This window comes from Hyperolius riggenbachi, chromosome 1, assembly GCF_040937935.1.
Source record: "Hyperolius riggenbachi isolate aHypRig1 chromosome 1, aHypRig1.pri, whole genome shotgun sequence".
NCBI lineage: Eukaryota > Metazoa > Chordata > Amphibia > Anura > Hyperoliidae > Hyperolius > Hyperolius riggenbachi.
Genome location: NC_090646.1, coordinates 516,370,881 through 516,388,957, shown reverse-complemented (window position 1 = coordinate 516,388,957; position 18,077 = coordinate 516,370,881). Strand labels below are relative to the sequence as shown.

General features: G+C 47.3%; 1 protein-coding gene across 1 annotated transcript in view; it reads right to left on the bottom strand.

The window, feature by feature from the left end:
- Nucleotides 1–1,470: 1,470 nt before the first annotated feature.
- Nucleotides 1,471–18,077, bottom strand: part of KMT5A (lysine methyltransferase 5A) — a 59,996-nt gene continuing 43,389 nt past the window's right edge. The window contains exons 5-10 of the mRNA XM_068254981.1: nt 17,473–17,590; nt 16,141–16,330; nt 14,523–14,610; nt 14,385–14,444; nt 13,180–13,370; nt 1,471–3,197 (exon numbers count right to left, since the gene is read on the bottom strand). Coding sequence (XP_068111082.1) covers nt 2,987–3,197; nt 13,180–13,370; nt 14,385–14,444; nt 14,523–14,610; nt 16,141–16,330; nt 17,473–17,590 — 858 coding nt within the window. The 3' untranslated portion in view covers nt 1,471–2,986. The remainder of the gene's footprint in view (nt 3,198–13,179; nt 13,371–14,384; nt 14,445–14,522; nt 14,611–16,140; nt 16,331–17,472; nt 17,591–18,077) is intronic.

Sequence of the window (18,077 nt, the reverse complement as noted above, 5' to 3'; positions counted from 1 at the left end):
GGGATTCTCAGGGTTCTGTATGTTTTCAAAAGCATTTCTGGAACAACAGTTTAACTGCCAAAATAGTAAGATATCAGCCAGCCTCCCTAATCACTTTCGCATTATTTTGTCAGACTTAAAGACTCTGAAGCGAGTGAGATAGGATTTGATTAGTGTAAAGCACCTTACGTAGTGCTAAAACGCAGCTATCCCGCGGCAAAATGAGGCGTTTTTACCCCCCAACCCCCCCCCCCCCCCTGCAATATCCACAACTTTCTTGGTTGTGGATTTTGCTGCTCATGGAGGCAGAGCTATGAGCTGCAGCTCTGCCTCCATGCGCGTCAATCACCGCGCGAATCTCCGCCTCCCCCCTGCCCCTCTCGGTGAAGGAAGAGAGAGAGGGGCGGGGAGAGGCAGCGATCAGCCGGGATTGACGCGCTGAGAGGCAGAGCTACAGCCATTAGCTCCGCCTCATTCAGGAAGCGCTCCCCAGACCTAGCAGAGGGGATTTGGGGGGTAAAGACCCCTTGTTTTGCCGCAAGATAGCGTTTTAGCACTATGTAAGGTGCTTTATACTAATCAAATGCTATCTACCGGTAACTCGCTTCAGAGTCTCTTTAACTGCCGTTCAGGAAATGCTTTTGACAAAGAAAATACCAGAGAATAGAGATGGACTAGTCCAAATCCTGTCAATTTAAACTGCTGAATTTTTTCGCTGGTGTTGTCCTTTTAAGATACAAAATCTTAAATCTGAGAGAAAAAAAAACAAAAAAAAAACAAACAAAAAAAAAACACAAAAAAAAAAAAAACCACAAAACTTGTCTCATACCAATAAATATTTATTCCACAGAATTCTTATTTTACAATATAAAAATGTTTGTCATATTTTACACTCAATGCATTAAAAAAAAAATCTTGCTAGACGAATCTAGGCTTATACAGTAACACCATTTAGAACAGACTGGAGTATGCTAAAGGCCCTTTTCCCTCTATGTGCGATATTCAGCAATCTGCAAAGATCTACACAGTCCCATAGAAGTCCCATATTGTGGTTCCCATGTCTGCACACTGCTAACACACAAACCACTGGAAAGACGTTATTTCTGTGCCTTGTGAAGTGAGAACATGGCCCAAATCTAGTTCAAAAATATCAGTTATCCTGCATCTGCCATAGCTCAGAATTTCATGGCTAACAAAATAATTCTATTAAAAATAAGCCACTTTCCCCCCATCTCTGCTATTCAAAAATACATCAGTCAAAAACAGGAAGCAAAAAATTCATATTTCATAACTCAATGACCAGGAAGAAGTTTAAGAATCTCTACTATACTAACAAGAATGACTAAATTGTGTTTTATGCAGAGGAAGATGGGATGGCTTTCTGTAAAGTCGACAAGTCTAGGCTGCTCTTCTATATAGATTCTGTCCTATATTTAATAAATTTCAGAAGAAGCTGTTGCCACTTTTCAGCTAAAAAAAAAAAAAAAAAAAAAATCTAATTTCCAACTCCTGTTTCTATAAAAACATGGAATACATGACCTGTTCAATATCCCTAAAACCAGTTTCTGAATCCTCCCTACTCCAGGGGCAGTGACTAAAGCAAAGGATCATGTAAACAAATACCCTAAGGCTCCATGACAGCCTGTTAATCTTTTGCCTCTGCTGCACAGAATATAGATTAAAAAAAATATATAGGTTTTAGGGAAAGTGTATTTATCCTTTCATTCAATTCACATTTTTTTTAACTTAGTCTAATTGAGGACAAGAAGAAAATGGTGCATTTTAAAAATTATATCTAGCTTTACAATTCATATTACTAAAAACCATGCAACCAGCTTGCCATTATTTCATGCTGGAAGTTGTATTCACATATTTGGGGACAAAGTCATTTACAGCCATACAAAAGGTGTAAACTGTTTCCTGTGACTGTCCATGAAGAACTCGCTTAGTAATAATACTGCTATGACTTGAGGGGAAGAGAGAAGTCTACCACCATCTGTGTGGGTGCAGGGTAACTTAGGGTAATTACTACCCAATTGTCATCCTGACTAAACTGTATTCAGGCCACTTGACACATCCATCTTATGAGCCTCAATTAAGGAGAGGTTTTTATAAACCCTGGAAATAGGGATGATCAATGAGATGCAAATAATTCTGAGTTAATGCAGGATTTAGAAAATGTGTCCAACTAGTTGAAAATGTACCAATGAAGTCCCACAAAGGTAGGATTTGATTGGTACTTACAGAATTTGCATAATCCTGCATCAACTCAATTATTTGCATCCTATTGACCAGCCCTACTTGTGTCATGGCAAGATACGGAGTGGGTATTTTCCAGCTTTGCTTCACCACATAAACCCTGTTTTAATAGGCTTTGGGAGTAAAGAACTTATTAAGCAAAGCAACATGCAGCACGCAAACAGCCACCAGTCATCCAATAGTGTATAATTGCCCAGACAGACGTTCTGAACATTAAAGACTACTGAATCATGTACAATAATTAAACTTAATAAACTTATAGTGCTTCATAATCTCTTAAGTATAGTGTTGGTACTGAATCAAGGATCTGCACATAATTACTAATTTTCAGCTTGTGATAATTTGATACAATCGGGAAGGAATATTAGCAATACAGTCAGCAACCTGGTGGCAGAGTCTTTGTACTACACTGTTTATGGCAATTTTCCCTGAAGTGGAAATCGACTGAGTGCAACATAATAGATTGCCTAGGAAGTCCTTCATGCCACACAGATGAAGATGGATATTTTCCAAAATCTGCCCAGTCACACTGCCACGCATGGTGCATAAAGCGGTGTACATAAACACAACTGTTGCCTAAACCAAATTGTGTTCAGTTTAGATCAGGCAATAATCTTGTGTCTGAGCATAGTATGGCAAACTCCCTGCATTTCATTTTTTTTAACTGTGTGATACTAATGGGAAGAAAGGGCTCAGTTTAAAACCAAATCCATTCACAAAGGGTAAAATCCAGTCATCTCTATGTAGGTCAAAGCTTGAGCCATGGATGTGCTTCAATGGAAGATCTGCTCCGATCTCCATAGTCATACAGCAGTTCTTCCCCAGCTTTTATGTCCCTTGATGCAATCAGTATGAGGTGAGGTACATTGTTGATGTCATGTAGCTTAGTGTGACAGTTTCCATTCTTGCTGTGATTTATCAATCTTCCTAGACGACCCGTTTCTTTTGTTGCATCAACACTGAAAATAAGAAAATATGCATACAGTTAGTGTTTAGCAAGATAGGAAAATCCCAGGGACCGTTCATAACTCAACTTGATAGGTCAAGGATGCCCAAGCCGCAATGATGCATGTGGTGAGTGGAAGCCAACCCGACTGGTTCAAACCCACATAAAAGCCACTGATACGGCTGAAAACAATAAAGGACAACTGTAGTAAGAAGGATATGGAGGCTGCCATATTTATTTCTTTTCAAGCAATATTAGTTGCCTGGCTATTATTATTATTGATTTATAAAGCGTCACTTACAAAGTAAGACACAAACATGGGGTACATAATACAGACACTGGTGTACACTAATGTACAAGATACATAATTAGTGAGAAAATACAACATGATACAGCATACAGAATGAATAAAATGTATAATAATTTCCAAGACAAAACGGGGAGAGAGCCCTGCCCTTGCGAGCTTACAATCTAGAGGCTATCCTGCTGATTCTCTGCTTCTAATAAGAGAAGACACCAAGAGCCCAGTATAGTGTAGTATGTACTGTAAATTGGGTATGGAAGGTAAGTATAGGTTAGGTTATACTCACAAACAAGGGTTACCGTCCAGGTAACCACTATGAAGGCAGGTGAGGAGATTAGAGCTGTCCCCACTCAGGATTAAGAAGTTGCTGTCTGTAGATCGGGGGGGAGGAAGAATTCCCCTCCACCAGAGGTGGAAACAACTGCAATAGTAGTACAGAGGTGCCAACAGGGTAAAACAATATTTCTTTAAAATAGATAAAAGTAGGTAGCAGTGGACTTAGCCCTCCAAAACAGACACAAAAAATTGCCTTTTAAGCAAAAATCAATTTACATACTCCGAACAAGGCACCTTGTTCTGAGTATGTAAATAAACTGATTTTTGCTTAAAACTGCAATTTTTTGTGTCTGTTTTGGAGGGGTAAGTCCACTGCTACCTACTTCATTTTATCCATTTTAAAGAAATATTGTTTTTACCCTGTTGGCACCTCAGTACTACTATTGCTCTGCCTCTAATACTTTTAGCAAAAGACCCTAAACAAGCTTGTAGCATATGAAGCGTTTGACATTATTGTCAGATCGGACAAGATTAGCTGCATGCTTGTTTCTAGTGTGACTGACACTACTGCACTCAAAAAGATCAGCTGAGCTGCCAGGCAACTGGTATTGTTTAAAAGGAAATGCATATGGCAGCCTCCATTTACCTCTCACTACCTTTAAACCTCCCTGGCGTTCAATTTTCCCAGGATTTTTTGCAAAAAGTGATACATTTTATTTTTTTTTAATTTTTTATTCCTGTAACTTGCCAAAATGTGTCAAGCAAGGGTCTAGTATACAGTGCAGGAGAGTATTGATGTGTATGCACGTTTATACTGTTCACAGCATGGTTTTTATGGATGGACATTTCTGTCCATACCGCTGGGGAGGTTAATGCCGGTCTTCACAGAAAGTGGTCAATGCATCACGGCTTGCTGAGTATAGGACTGCATAGAAACAGACCAAATAGAGTTCGCATAAAGACCCTTGTTACTGCTGAAAGAACCTACAATGAGCATCAGAACTAAATCATGGAGCAGTGAGAGAAGGTGTCTGTGTGACTGATGAATCAATTTCTTTGGCCTCTAAATTTCTCAGATCAATCTAAATTGAGAATTTGTGAGACATACAGGAGGGGGAAAAAATGCCTGAACCATGGAGCCCCAATCTTGCAATAGGTCTTAAAGAACAAGCGACACCCACGCTAAACTAGAAATAAAAAAAAAACATAGATAAGTAGATAAATACTACTTCTACTTACATAACAGATGTATTGTGCTATCCACATAAGGATTCCTGTGAATTTTATAAAGGAAAAGCAGAAAATCCTATTCTAGGCAGTGGCCATCTTGCCAAGCTAATGCTGACATATCCTCCCTGACTCTTGTTTTCCCCCTCCTTTTTCATTGTGTATTCATTAGCTGCCCTCCTCCCAGAGTCTTCAGACACTCCCACTGAGGTGTATACTAGGAACTGCACTGTCTTTTTTATTTACACATCCAATCACTGAGTCACCTCAGCCTTGCTTGTAAACACAAGTGATCAAAGGGTGTTTCTGACAAGCAGCTAGATAAGGAAATAAAGAGGAGTAATATATTAGATAAAAAGAACTCCCAGCATTCAACTCTTTGGCATTAGGGCCAGTGCTCCTAAAGCATGTGATAACTACAAACCAGTGGCGGACACAGGCAGCAGTGGGTCCCTGTGCAAAATATCAATTGTGGGCCCCCCTGACCTGCGGCAAAAAATGGGTGGGCGTGGATAGAACCCAAAAATGGGCGTGGCAATGTCCGGATAAGGGCGGAGCTAACTGTAATTTAAAGTGATCCCGGGGTGAGAGTGATATGGAGGCTGCCATATTTATTTCCTTTTAAACAATACTAGTTGCCTGGCGGCCCTGCTGATCTATTTGGCTGCAGTAATAAACTGAATTACACCAGCAACAAGCATGCAGCTTAATCTTCTCAGTTCTGACAATATTGTCAGAAACCCCTGACCTGCTGCATGCTTGTTCAGGGTCTATGGTTGAAAGAATAAGAGGCAGAGGACCAGAACGGCAACCAGGCAACTGGTATTGCTTAAAAGGAGAGAAATATGGCAGCCTCAATATTATTCTCACCTCAGGTTCCCTTGAAAAGTGCAACGCAAAGACAGTGGGCCCAAGTTTTGGTGACCCTTTCCCCAGAAAATTCACATAATTGTGCAGGTTTTCTCAAGAAAATACATTCAATCATGTCGGCAGATATGCCCAGAAAATACATTCAATCATGTCGGCAGATATGCCCAGAAAATACATTCAATCATGTCGGCAGATATGCCCAGAAAATACATTCAATCATGTCGGCAGATATGCCCAGAAAATACATTCAATCATGTCGGCAGATATGCCCAGAAAATACGTGCAATCATGTCGGCAGATATGCCCAGAAAATACGTGCAATCATGTCGGCAGATATGCCCAGAAAATACGTGCAATCATGTCGGCAGATATGCCCAGAAAATACGTGCAATCATGTCGGCAGATATGCCCAGAAAATACGTGCAATCATGTCGGCAGATATGCCCAGAAAACACATGCAATCATGTAGCAAATTTGCCCAGAACATACATGCAATCATGTGGCAGACCTGCCCAGAACATACACGCAATCATGTGGCAGACCTGCCCAGAACATACACGCAATCATGTGGCAGACCTGCCCAGAACATACACCTGCTAATATAAATAAAAAAACATTTACTCACCTGCAGCAGCAGACCTCCTGTCCCAGCCTCCATCCGGCGCGCAGCTCCCATGGGTGGTTGGGTGGATAGGTAGCCTGGTGGGTAGGTAGGCAGCCGGGTGGGTAGGTAGGTAGCCCTTAGCCGGGTGGGTAAGTAGCCTGGTGGGTGGCTGGGTAGCCGGGTGGGTAGCCTGGTGGGTGGCTGGGTAGGCGGGTGGGTAGGTAGCCTGGTGGGTGGGTAGGTGGGTGGTTAGGTAGCTGGGTGGGTGGGTAGGTAGCCTGGTGGGTTGGTAGGTAGCAGGGTGGGTAGGTAGGTAGGTAGCCTGGTGGGTAGGTAGGTAGCCGGGTGGGTGGTTAGGTATCCGGGTGGGTAGGTAGCCGGGTGGGTGGGTAGGTAGCCGGGTGGTTAGGCAGCCGGGTGGGTAGGTAGGTATCCGGGTGGTTAGGTAGCCGGGTGGGTGGTTAGGTAGCCGGGTGGGTAGGTAGCCGGGTGGGTGGTTAGGTAGCCGGGTGGGTGGGTAGGTAGCCGGGTAGGTAGGTAGCCGGCAGGGTGGTTAGGTAGCCGGGTGGGTAGCTAGGTAGCCGGGTGGGTAGGTAGCCGGGTAGGTAGGTAGCCGGCAGGGTGGTTAGGTAGCCGGGTGGGTAGCTAGGTAGCCGGGTGGGTAGGTAGCCAGGTAGGTAGCCGGCATGGTGGTTAGGTAGCCGGGTGGGTAGCTAGGTAGTCGGGTGGGTGGGTAGGTAGCCGGCAGGGTGGTTAGGTAGCCGGGTAGGTAGCCGGGTGGGTGGTTAGGTTGCGGGGTAGGTAGCCGGGTGGGTGGTTAGGTTGCGGGGTAGGTAGCCGGGTGGGTGGGTAAGGTAGCTGGGTGGGTGGGTAGGTAGCGGGGTAGGTAGCCGGGTGGGTGGGTAAGGTAGCCGGGTGGGTGGGTAGGTAGCCGGGTGGGTGGGTAGGTAGCCAGGTAGGTAGCCGGCAGGGTGGTTAGGTAGCCGGGTGGGTAGCTAGGTAGCCGGGTGGGTAGGTAGCCAGGTAGATAGCCGGCAGGGTGGTTAGGTAGCCGGGTGGGTAGCTAGGTAGCCGGGTGGGTAGGTAGCCGGGTGGGTAGGTAGCCAGGTAGATAGCCGGCAGGGTGGTTAGGTAGCCGGGTGGGTAGCTAGGTAGCCGGGTGGGTAGGTAGCCGGGTGGGTAGGTAGCCAGGTGGGTAGCCGGCAGGGTGGTTAGGTAGCCGGGTGGGTAGCTAGGTAGCCGGGTGGGTAGGTAGCCAGGTGGGTAGGTAGCCAGGTAGATAGCCGGCAGGGTGGTTAGGTAGCCGGGTGGGTAGGTAGCCGGCAGGGTGGTTAGGTAGCCGGGTGGGTAGGTAGCCAGGTAGATAGCCGGCAGGGTGGTTAGGTAGCCGGGTGGGTAGGTAGCCAGGTAGATAGCCGGCAGGGTGGTTAGGTAGCCGGGTGGGTAGCTAGGTAGCCGGGTGGGTGGGTAGGTAGCCTGGTTAGGTAGCCGGGTGGATGGTTAGGTAGCGGGGTAGGTAGCCGGGTGGGTGGGTAAGGTAGCCGGGTGGGTAGCTATCCGGGTGGGGGGCCCGACTCCTATCCTCCCTCACTCACCTCGGGGCCCCCCTCCCGGTATGCGCTGCAGCTGGCGGGAGAGCAGAAAATACAGGAAGTCTCCGGCCGGGGCTGCAGCAGACGCTAGAGGCAGCTGCTGCTTAGTTTCCGATATGTCTCCAAGTTGGAGACCAAGCGGCAGCTGCCGCTCCGGCCGGAGACTTCTTGTATTTTCCGCTCTCCCGCCGCATGAGGGGGGGGGGGGGCGAGGTGAGGGGGGAGGACAGGAGTTGGGCCCCCCAGGTTAAAAAAATACATAAAAAAAAAAAAATTTAAATAAAAAAAACCTGCAATACTTAATGGGCCCCTGAAGCAGCGGAACTTCAGGGGCCCTCGTGCGGCGGCACGGCCTGCACGGCCGTATGTCCGCCACTGCTACAAACCATAACAGCAGAAAGCGTTTTGAATGCAGGATTAGCATCTTTATCACTTAATACACTCAGACCAGTTGCTGTTGAAATTTGATTTTTATGGTGATGATACCGCTTTAAAGCATCTGCGCTAGAGCTTCTTGAGATTGGGATACCTGAGGTAAACACATGAAGAGGGATTCCCCGTTCAAAACACCTGCAAGGACGTTCCTTCAGGGTTTCCAGAGCTGCCATTGGGCAGCTCTTTCTCTGGCCGCACCCCCTGCTGCTCCCCCGCCTACCTGCACCCTGAATGAGAAAATTCATTTCTTATCACAGCGTCCTGACCTATAGATCAGGTAGGTCAAAGTGGGTCAGTGCAGCCCACCGTAGTGGCTGGGAGTTACGATTTTTGCGGCTACCCGATCCGCTCAGCCTCCCCGGATCAGGTAGCCCATTTTTTCCGCCAACCTTGGACTCTCTTTAAGGAGAGGGAAGGCCCTGGGTCGTATAGAGCCTTCCTGCTCCTCTCCTGGTCCCCTCCATTAAGCGATAGCTCCCCCGTATAAATCCTCCTGCCTCGAGGGATTTCGGGAGCAGAGTCCTCCCGAAGACAGGCGGCTCCACACTGCACACGTGCGAGTGTACGAGAGGGCACTCGCGTGTGCGCAGTATAGAGCAGCCAGTCTTCGGGAGCACTCGGGCTCCCTTCGGTGGCAGAGAGTAGTAGTTGACCAAATTGGTCGAATACTGCTATGGAGGAACCAGCGATGAAAGGTGACCCTTTCCCCAGAAAATTCACATAATTGTGCAGGTTTTCTCAAGAAAATACACATAATGTGAGCAGATATGCCCAGAAAATACGTGCAATCATGTCGGCAGATATGCCCAGAAAATACGTGCAATCATGTCGGCAGATATGCCCAGAAAATACGTGCAATCATGTCGGCAGATATGCCCAGAAAATACGTGCAATCATGTCGGCAGATATGCCCAGAAAATACGTGCAATCATGTCGGCAGATATGCCCAGAAAATACGTGCAATCATGTCGGCAGATATGCCCAGAAAATACGTGCAATCATGTCGGCAGATATGCCCAGAAAATACGTGCAATCATGTCGGCAGATATGCCCAGAAAATACGTGCAATCATGTCGGCAGATATGCCCAGAAAATACCTGCAATCATGTCGGCAGATATGCCCAGAAAATACGTGCAATCATGTCGGCAGATATGCCCAGAAAATACCTGCAATCATGTCGGCAGATATGCCCAGAAAATACCTGCAATCATGTCGGCAGATATGCCCAGAAAATACGTGCAATCATGTCGGCAGATTTGCCCAGAAAACACATGCAATCATGTAGCAAATTTGCCCAGAACATACATGCAATCATGTGGCAGACCTGCCCAGAACATACACGCAATCATGTGGCAGACCTGCCCAGAACATACACGCAATCATGTGGCAGACCTGCCCAGAACATACACCTGCTAAAATAAATAAAAAAAAAAACATTTACTCACCTGCAGCAGCAGACCTCCTGTCCCAGCCTCCATCCGGCGCGCAGCTCCCATGGGTGGTTGGGTGGATAGGTAGCCTGGTGGGTAGGTAGGCAGCCGGGTGGGTAGGTAGGTAGCCCTTAGCCGGGTGGGTAAGTAGCCTGGTGGGTGGCTGGGTAGCCGGGTGGGTAGCCTGGTGGGTGGCTGGGTAGGCGGGTGGGTAGGTAGCCTGGTGGGTGGGTAGGTGGGTGGTTAGGTAGCTGGGTGGGTGGGTAGGTAGGTAGGTAGCCTGGTGGGTAGGTAGGTAGCCGGGTGGGTGGTTAGGTATCCGGGTGGGTAGGTAGCCGGGTGGGTGGGTAGGTAGCCGGGTGGTTAGGCAGCCGGGTGGGTAGGTAGGTATCCGGGTGGTTAGGTAGCCGGGTGGGTGGTTAGGTAGCCGGGTGGGTGGGTAGGTAGCCGGGTGGGTAGGTAGCCGGGTAGGTAGGTAGCCGGCAGGGTGGTTAGGTAGCCGGGTAGGTAGCTAGGTAGCCGGGTGGGTAGGTAGCCAGGTAGGTAGCCGGCATGGTGGTTAGGTAGCCGGGTGGGTAGCTAGGTAGTCGGGTGGGTAGGTAGCCGGCAGGGTGGTTAGGTAGCCGGGTAGGTAGCCGGGTGGGTGGTTAGGTTGCGGGGTAGGTAGCCGGGTGGGTGGTTAGGTTGCGGGGTAGGTAGCCGGGTGGGTGGGTAAGGTAGCCGGGTGGGTGGGTAGGTAGCCGGGTGGGTGGGTAGGTAGCGGGGTAGGTAGCCGGGTGGGTGGGTAAGGTAGCCGGGTGGGTGGGTAGGTAGCCGGGTGGGTGGGTAGGTAGCCGGCAGGGTGGTTAGGTAGCCGGGTGGGTAGCTAGGTAGCCGGGTGGGTAGGTAGCCAGGTAGATAGCCGGCAGGGTGGTTAGGTAGCCGGGTGGGTAGCTAGGTAGCCGGGTGGGTAGGTAGCCGGGTGGGTAGGTAGCCAGGTAGATAGCCGGCAGGGTGGTTAGGTAGCCGGGTGGGTAGCTAGGTAGCCGGGTGGGTGGGTAGGTAGCCTGGTTAGGTAGCCGGGTGGATGGTTAGGTAGCGGGGTAGGTAGCCGGGTGGGTGGGTAAGGTAGCCGGGTGGGTGTGTAGGTAGCCAGGTGGGTGGGTAGGTAGCCAGGTAGGTAGGTAGCCGGCAGGGTGGTTAGGTAGCCGGGTGGGTAGCTAGGTAGCCGGGTGGGTAGGTAGCCGGGTGGGTAGGTAGCCAGGTGGGTAGCCGGCAGGGTGGTTAGGTAGCCGGGTGGGTAGCTAGGTAGCCGGGTGGGTAGGTAGCCAGGTGGGTAGGTAGCCAGGTAGATAGCCGGCAGGGTGGTTAGGTAGCCGGGTGGGTAGGTAGCCGGCAGGGTGGTTAGGTAGCCGGGTGGGTGGGTAGGTAGCCGGGTGGGTAGGTAGCCAGGTAGATAGCCGGCAGGGTGGTTAGGTAGCCGGGTGGGTAGGTAGCCAGGTAGATAGCCGGCAGGGTGGTTAGGTAGCCGGGTGGGTAGCTAGGTAGCCGGGTGGGTGGGTAGGTAGCCTGGTTAGGTAGCCGGGTAGGTAGCCGGGTGGATGGTTAGGTAGCGGGGTAGGTAGCCGGGTGGGTGGGTAAGGTAGCCGGGTGGGTAGCTATCCGGGTGGGGGGCCCGACTCCTATCCTCACTCACCTCGGGGCCCCCCTCCCGGTATGCGCTGCAGCTGGCGGGAGAGCAGAAAATACAGGAAGTCTCCGGCCGGGGCTGCAGCAGACGCTAGAGGCAGCTGCTGCTTAGTTTCCGATATGTCTCCAAGTTGGAGACCAAGCGGCAGCTGCCGCTCCGGCCGGAGACTTCTTGTATTTTCCGCTCTCCCGCCGCATGAGGGGGGGGGGGGGGGCGAGGTGAGGGGGGGGAGGACAGGAGTTGGGCCCCCCAGGTTAAAAAAATACATAAAAAAAAAAAAATTTAAATAAAAAAAAACCTGCAATACTTAATGGGCCCCTGAAGCAGCGGAACTTCAGGGGCCCTCGTGCGGCGGCACGGCCTGCACGGCCGTATGTCCGCCACTGCTACAAACCATAACAGCAGAAAGCGTTTTGAATGCAGGATTAGCATCTTTATCACTTAATACACTCAGACCAGTTGCTGTTGAAATTTGATTTTTATGGTGATGATACCGCTTTAAAGCATCTGCGCTAGAGCTTCTTGAGATTGGGATACCTGAGGTAAACACATGAAGAGGGATTCCCCGTTCAAAACACCTGCAAGGACGTTCCTTCAGGGTTTCCAGAGCTGCCATTGGGCAGCTCTTTCTCTGGCCGCACCCCCTGCTGCTCCCCCGCCTACCTGCACCCTGAATGAGAAAATTCATTTCTTATCACAGCGTCCTGACCTATAGATCAGGTAGGTCAAAGTGGGTCAGTGCAGCCCACCGTAGTGGCTGGGAGTTACGATTTTTGCGGCTACCCGATCCGCTCAGCCTCCCCGGATCAGGTAGCCCATTTTTTCCGCCAACCTTGGACTCTCTTTAAGGAGAGGGAAGGCCCTGGGTCGTATAGAGCCTTCCTGCTCCTCTCCTGGTCCCCTCCATTAAGCGATAGCTCCCCCGTATAAATCCTCCTGCCTCGAGGGATTTCGGGAGCAGAGTCCTCCCGAAGACAGGCGGCTCCACACTGCACACGTGCGAGTGTACGAGAGGGCACTCGCGTGTGCGCAGTATAGAGCAGCCAGTCTTCGGGAGCACTCGGGCTCCCTTCGGTGGCAGAGAGTAGTAGTTGACCAAATTGGTCGAATACTGCTATGGAGGAACCAGCGATGGAACAGGGACCAGGAGTGGGAAGGCTCTATAGGACCCACAGCCTTCCCTCTCCTTATGTATCTGCTTCATTTTTATATTAGCAGTTCCCAATGACTTTAAATGGATGCCCGCATGCACAAGCAATAGCGACGTGCACGCATGGGAGCACACATTAGCAGCTTTCATTCCTGGACATGAGACTCACTTTCAGGAACCTAAAATGGCTCCTAAGATGACAGCAGGGCACAGGCATCAGTCTACAAGACAGTCATTGCCATTATAATAGTAAAAGCATGTTTACAGCACTAAGGTATTGTTTCTTACAAACAACTTTACCAGTGAAACCAATAGTTGCACTGCAAATAAAAAAACAAACAAACCTCAAATACAAATAAATAACACAAAAGATGGCATTAAACACTAAACTTTCCATTTAAGTGTCAGAACAGAATTGCATATTATGAATGACTCACCAGTATGTTTTATTAAGATATTGGAAATAGTACATATAACAGCCAGTGGTGGAATCCTGGGCGTATTCTGCTTCTCGTTGTTTAGCATCTGTTATTTCAATTAGATCTCCATGATATTCAACGACAAACTCTCCTCGATGAAAATCTCGAGTTGTGATCACACCTCGGCCTTTACCAGGAACGTTATCAATCTAAGCAGAAAGGACAGAAAGGTAATACAGACAGTTAAACCACCTCAGAATCTCTGCTGCCCCTACCCAGCTTATCCATTTCATGTGGAAATCGTTTTTTGTCAAATTAAAAACCCGAAGTGAGAGGAATATGGAGCCTGATATATTTAATTTTAAACAATAGAAGTTGCATGGCCGTCCTACTGATCCTCTGCCTCTAATGCTAGGTACACACCATTCAATTTACCGGCCAATCAATGTGTCAAAATGATTATTTCCAACACGTCCACATCAGCTCTTGATATATAACAGGATCGATTTTCAATTGCTATCCGTTATACCTGAAAGGACAACTGATGAGCAAGGTAATGTCCATGTTTCCCTATGAGTCAAGTGGTCAATATTACAAGTTAACAGTGTGCTGACCAGGAGGCCATTAAGGGGTAATGGCCATTTTCAAAATGGAGGATGGAGAATTCCATCGATCACAGTGGAAAAACAGGACGCAGGAGAGGAGAAAGCAATTAAGGAGTACACTACCCAAGAGAGAAGTATGACGTATGTATATTTTGACTTTTTTCACTTCAGGTTTGCTTAAAGTGTAAAAGAACCTATAGGTCCGACTTCCACTAGCTGGTGTGCACCTTGCAGGACCCACAATGGCACTTGCAGTGAGGCGAGCACACATCCAGATTACTTAAACACGCCATGCACAGCTAGGGATTTGGATGCATGCTGATCCAGAATGGCACCACAGACAGCAAATAATTGAAAGTATAGGCAGCTTTTCCCCGTCCCACATTTGGCCCTAGTGGAAACGGGCCCCTAAGCAAAGTAGTCACAATGCTTCTGTTATAGGTAGGTGAAAAACTCTGACTGCATTCTGAACATTACACAACACTATTTACAGTATATTACAGTTAGCTTTCGCAGCAAAAGCTGCACAATCGAACATCAGAAGAAACATTAAAAGCCACCACGACTAGTTTAGCACTAGAAGTGTCAGCCAACAAGTGTAAGCTTGTAAATAACTACCTTCATCCCTTCCTCTGTGCCACCTGTAATCAGATCATTGACTCTCTGCTTTTCTTCACACTGTAACAGCAATGGAATGGGGTCAGAACAACAAAAGGCACACATCCTATAAGGATAGATATTTTACTGTTTGGTTACCTCCAGCTCCTTCTTGCTTTTTCTATTGCTTCTTCTGACTGGAAAGTAGTCTGTTACTTTTCTGTTTGGAGATTTAGTTGCTTGTTCCCTAGGAAGAATTTTGAGCAATATACTATGAAAACAAAATACAGATTTTTGCAGATTTACAAATCTAGTGACTTAATACACCTGGGGATATTGAAGAAAAATGAATCCATGCAAAACAGATTCACTACATTAGGTCAACCTTGCACTGGTAAACTCCCTGCTGTAACTTACGCTTTTATCTCGAGCCGCCCGTGATAAAAGTAATCAATCTAGACTGGAGAAATAAAGGCTCATGCAAGCCTAGAAACCCTTTGTGAGACAAGGCCTCGATTCATAAAAGTGCTGTCGGTAAGGTAAATCCGTGCGGGGAAACACCGCTGTCGGTATTTCAGCCTTCTGGGTGGTCATTCATAAAAATGTTTCCTGTTGCGATAGGAGTGCGGAGATATCCCGCTGTAGGCTGGCGTTAGGCTTTCGGTAGGCATGCGGGAACAGGAGAAGCAGGCGGAGTCCCTCCGTGCGGTGTTCTCTCTGCTGCTGCTTGGGAGGTCTGTCCCATTCACTGCACTCTGCACGCTTCTCGCCACATCAGAGGTAGCGGTAATACCCGTCCGCATACCGCTTCCTCTAATCTTTATGAATTGACATTTGTTACTTTTGTTAAGATAATCACTGCGCAAGGTGGTGATTTATCACTCTGCTCGCAAATGTCGGCTTTTCATGCGGAAAAAGCCTTTATGAATACAGATTTTGCTATGTGGTCGGTAAAGTGACATGTTTTCAGCATTTCCGCATGCGGGAATGCTTTATGAATCGAGGCCAAGGTTTGTGTGTACTCAACCTTAAACAGAACCCGAGGCGGATTTTTTAAATCTTAATAGGACACAGAGGCATATTATGTGCACAATGACATGCCTCCGGTGTCCTGCTGCCGCCAGTCCCCCCCGGGGCTCTGCTTCCCCCCCACCCCGATAAATAGTGGCAGGCTAGCAACAAACTGCTTGTCGCTAGCTGTTTGTTTACATGCCAGCTTGTCAGTTTCCCTGCATTGCCTCCCCCGCCTCCTCCATTACATGGTGCTCCCCGCCTTCGTTACCATCCTCCAATCGGAAGCAAAGCCGCGACCCAAGAGTACTTCCTGGGTCGCGGCTTATCTTCCAATTGGCCTCTTTCGATTGCCCTCAGAGGTTCAGATGAAGGCCTGCCATGGTACCCTGACTGCACAAGGTTCTGGAAGAAACATACTGATACACAATCATTTCAAATGATAAAATTCTAGTTTTGTAGCTTTACATAAACATTCCTAAACAGTTGTAAGTACTTTGAAGACAAGGTGCCTGCTGTATTGCATCTTTTCACACTTTTTTGTGCAGTCTGGATAAACCTGAATCTGTTGAGCCATCTGCAGCATGTTTCTACTTAGCTGCAGCTCGGAGCCCTGGATACCCACATGATCTCCCTACTCCACTAAGAAATATCTAGACACCCTCAATTTCTGAAGCATTACTTATCGCATTAAAACAAAAATGGATTGGAAATCATTTTTAGTTCATCCTCACATAGGCTTATCATAAAGGCATTTCATACTCACTTCCGTCTGTTCGGCTTAGCTTTGGCTTTTCTTTGCGACTCTGGCTTCTTGTCTGTAGGTGGCAACTTCTTCTGTGTCTCTATCACAGTCTGTGTCTGGGTCGGTGTGCTGTCGGAAACACTGCCTTCAGTTTCTTTGGGCTCTGTTCCTTTTCTTTTCAGTTCTGTTTCAGCAACAGTTTTTATCTCAGCTAAAACAACAATTCACATAAACAAGTCACAAAATACTGAAAGAAAACCAGAACCCATACGAAATCAGCAAGTTATATTAACAAGCAGGTCAACTAGCAGTTTAAGTCCACAGAAAAAAAAAAAAAAAAAAAAAAAAAAAAAATCGTACAGAGAAGGGATTATATTTATCTTCTCCAAGGCAAGGACAGTGCTGGCAGATGCTCCTTCGACCCAAAAGAACATCTTGCAGCAAACCTCAGTGTTATCACTAGAATTTTTTCCCGCTGGGTGGCATGGAAATGTAGCCGGGTGGGGATCAATGGGGAAAGCGGGGTCAGCGCAATTCTGCTTACAGCATTGGAGGAGGATGAGGAGGCGAGCCAATGACCGCATTTATGGAGAATATGGTTTTATGCTATTAAATAAGACTTCTAGTGAGTTTGCAGCATGCTGAACTGTTTCTCTTTAGTTCTTATTAACATGCAAATTCCCAAATTAAGATGCAAGTCCCTGTCATACTTGTATTTGTGTGTGTTTTTATGTGGTCAGATAAGATTTTAGCATTTACAGTACAGCTGTGATCACAGACTATGAAAGATTACATTGCTGGCTTTCTGCTTAAAAATAAACACAATGCTGGATCTCTTAAGAGGGGTATTACGTCACTATAGGCAAGTAAGCATAGTGCATTGTCTGAACAATGTTGCCCTGCTGATACCTCTAAACACCCATTAAATGATACTGTGTAGATACACTCTCTCTGATAAACCAATGAAAACAGCTTCTGTACCACTGCAGTATACAGCCAGCCATGAAATCAACGAGAGGGAATCGATCCGGGCGCCCGCGGGGACGCGGCGGGAGTCCATCCGGCGGCTAATCGCACCGCCGGATTGCATCGTGTATTCCCAGCATTAGTTCTATTCAGATATGACCACAAAGAAGGTTGCAAACATATGCCACGTAACAGATGGAATGAAATAAAAAAAATAATCTCAGTCGGGGTTTGTTGGATCATTTATTTACACTGACTGATGTTCTACTTTAGTAAAATTAACCCTCAGAATATTATCAATGAATCCAATTTACACGAAGAGGTTTACAGCCAGTTTTGTGTACAGAAAAACAATACAAGAAGTCCTGTGCAGAGCAGGGTTCTTACCTTCATCCTTCTTGTGAGCCTCGGATGAGTTTTCCTCCTGAAGAGGAGGGCGACCACTGGGTGGTTTGGTGGGGCTCAGAAATTTATCAATTTTTAATTGACTTGCGGGTCCCACACCCTGCACAGACAACAGAACAGATGAAAAATATATAAACAATTTCTTTTTACATTACATATACAGTACTTATACTCTTCAATGTCCCCCTACTCTCTCTTTCTTGCATGGCCCTAGCAGAGCTTGTACAATAACAGTGCGCTCAGGTCTCCCGGGAAGCCTGCCATAGGAGCTCATGGTACAGCTCTTGTAACCTTTGTAGCTTTTACTTTGTTTCACATGTTTTATAGCTTTATCATATTCTGCTCTGATACATTTTAGATCAGAGCAGTTGGTGAAAACATGGCTTGCATTATTATAAAACATGTCAGACAACATTGAAGGGGGGGGGGTTTAAAGTGGCGTTATGAAGCCAATCCCTGAAAGATCTCGTGCTGAAAACTATTGGGAATTGGCCTGTGGTGTATAGGCAGCCAACAGATCTCTCTGTAATCAGATTCGATCAGTGAGAGATCTGTCTCTTGGTCAATCTGCCCATTGCTATATGTGT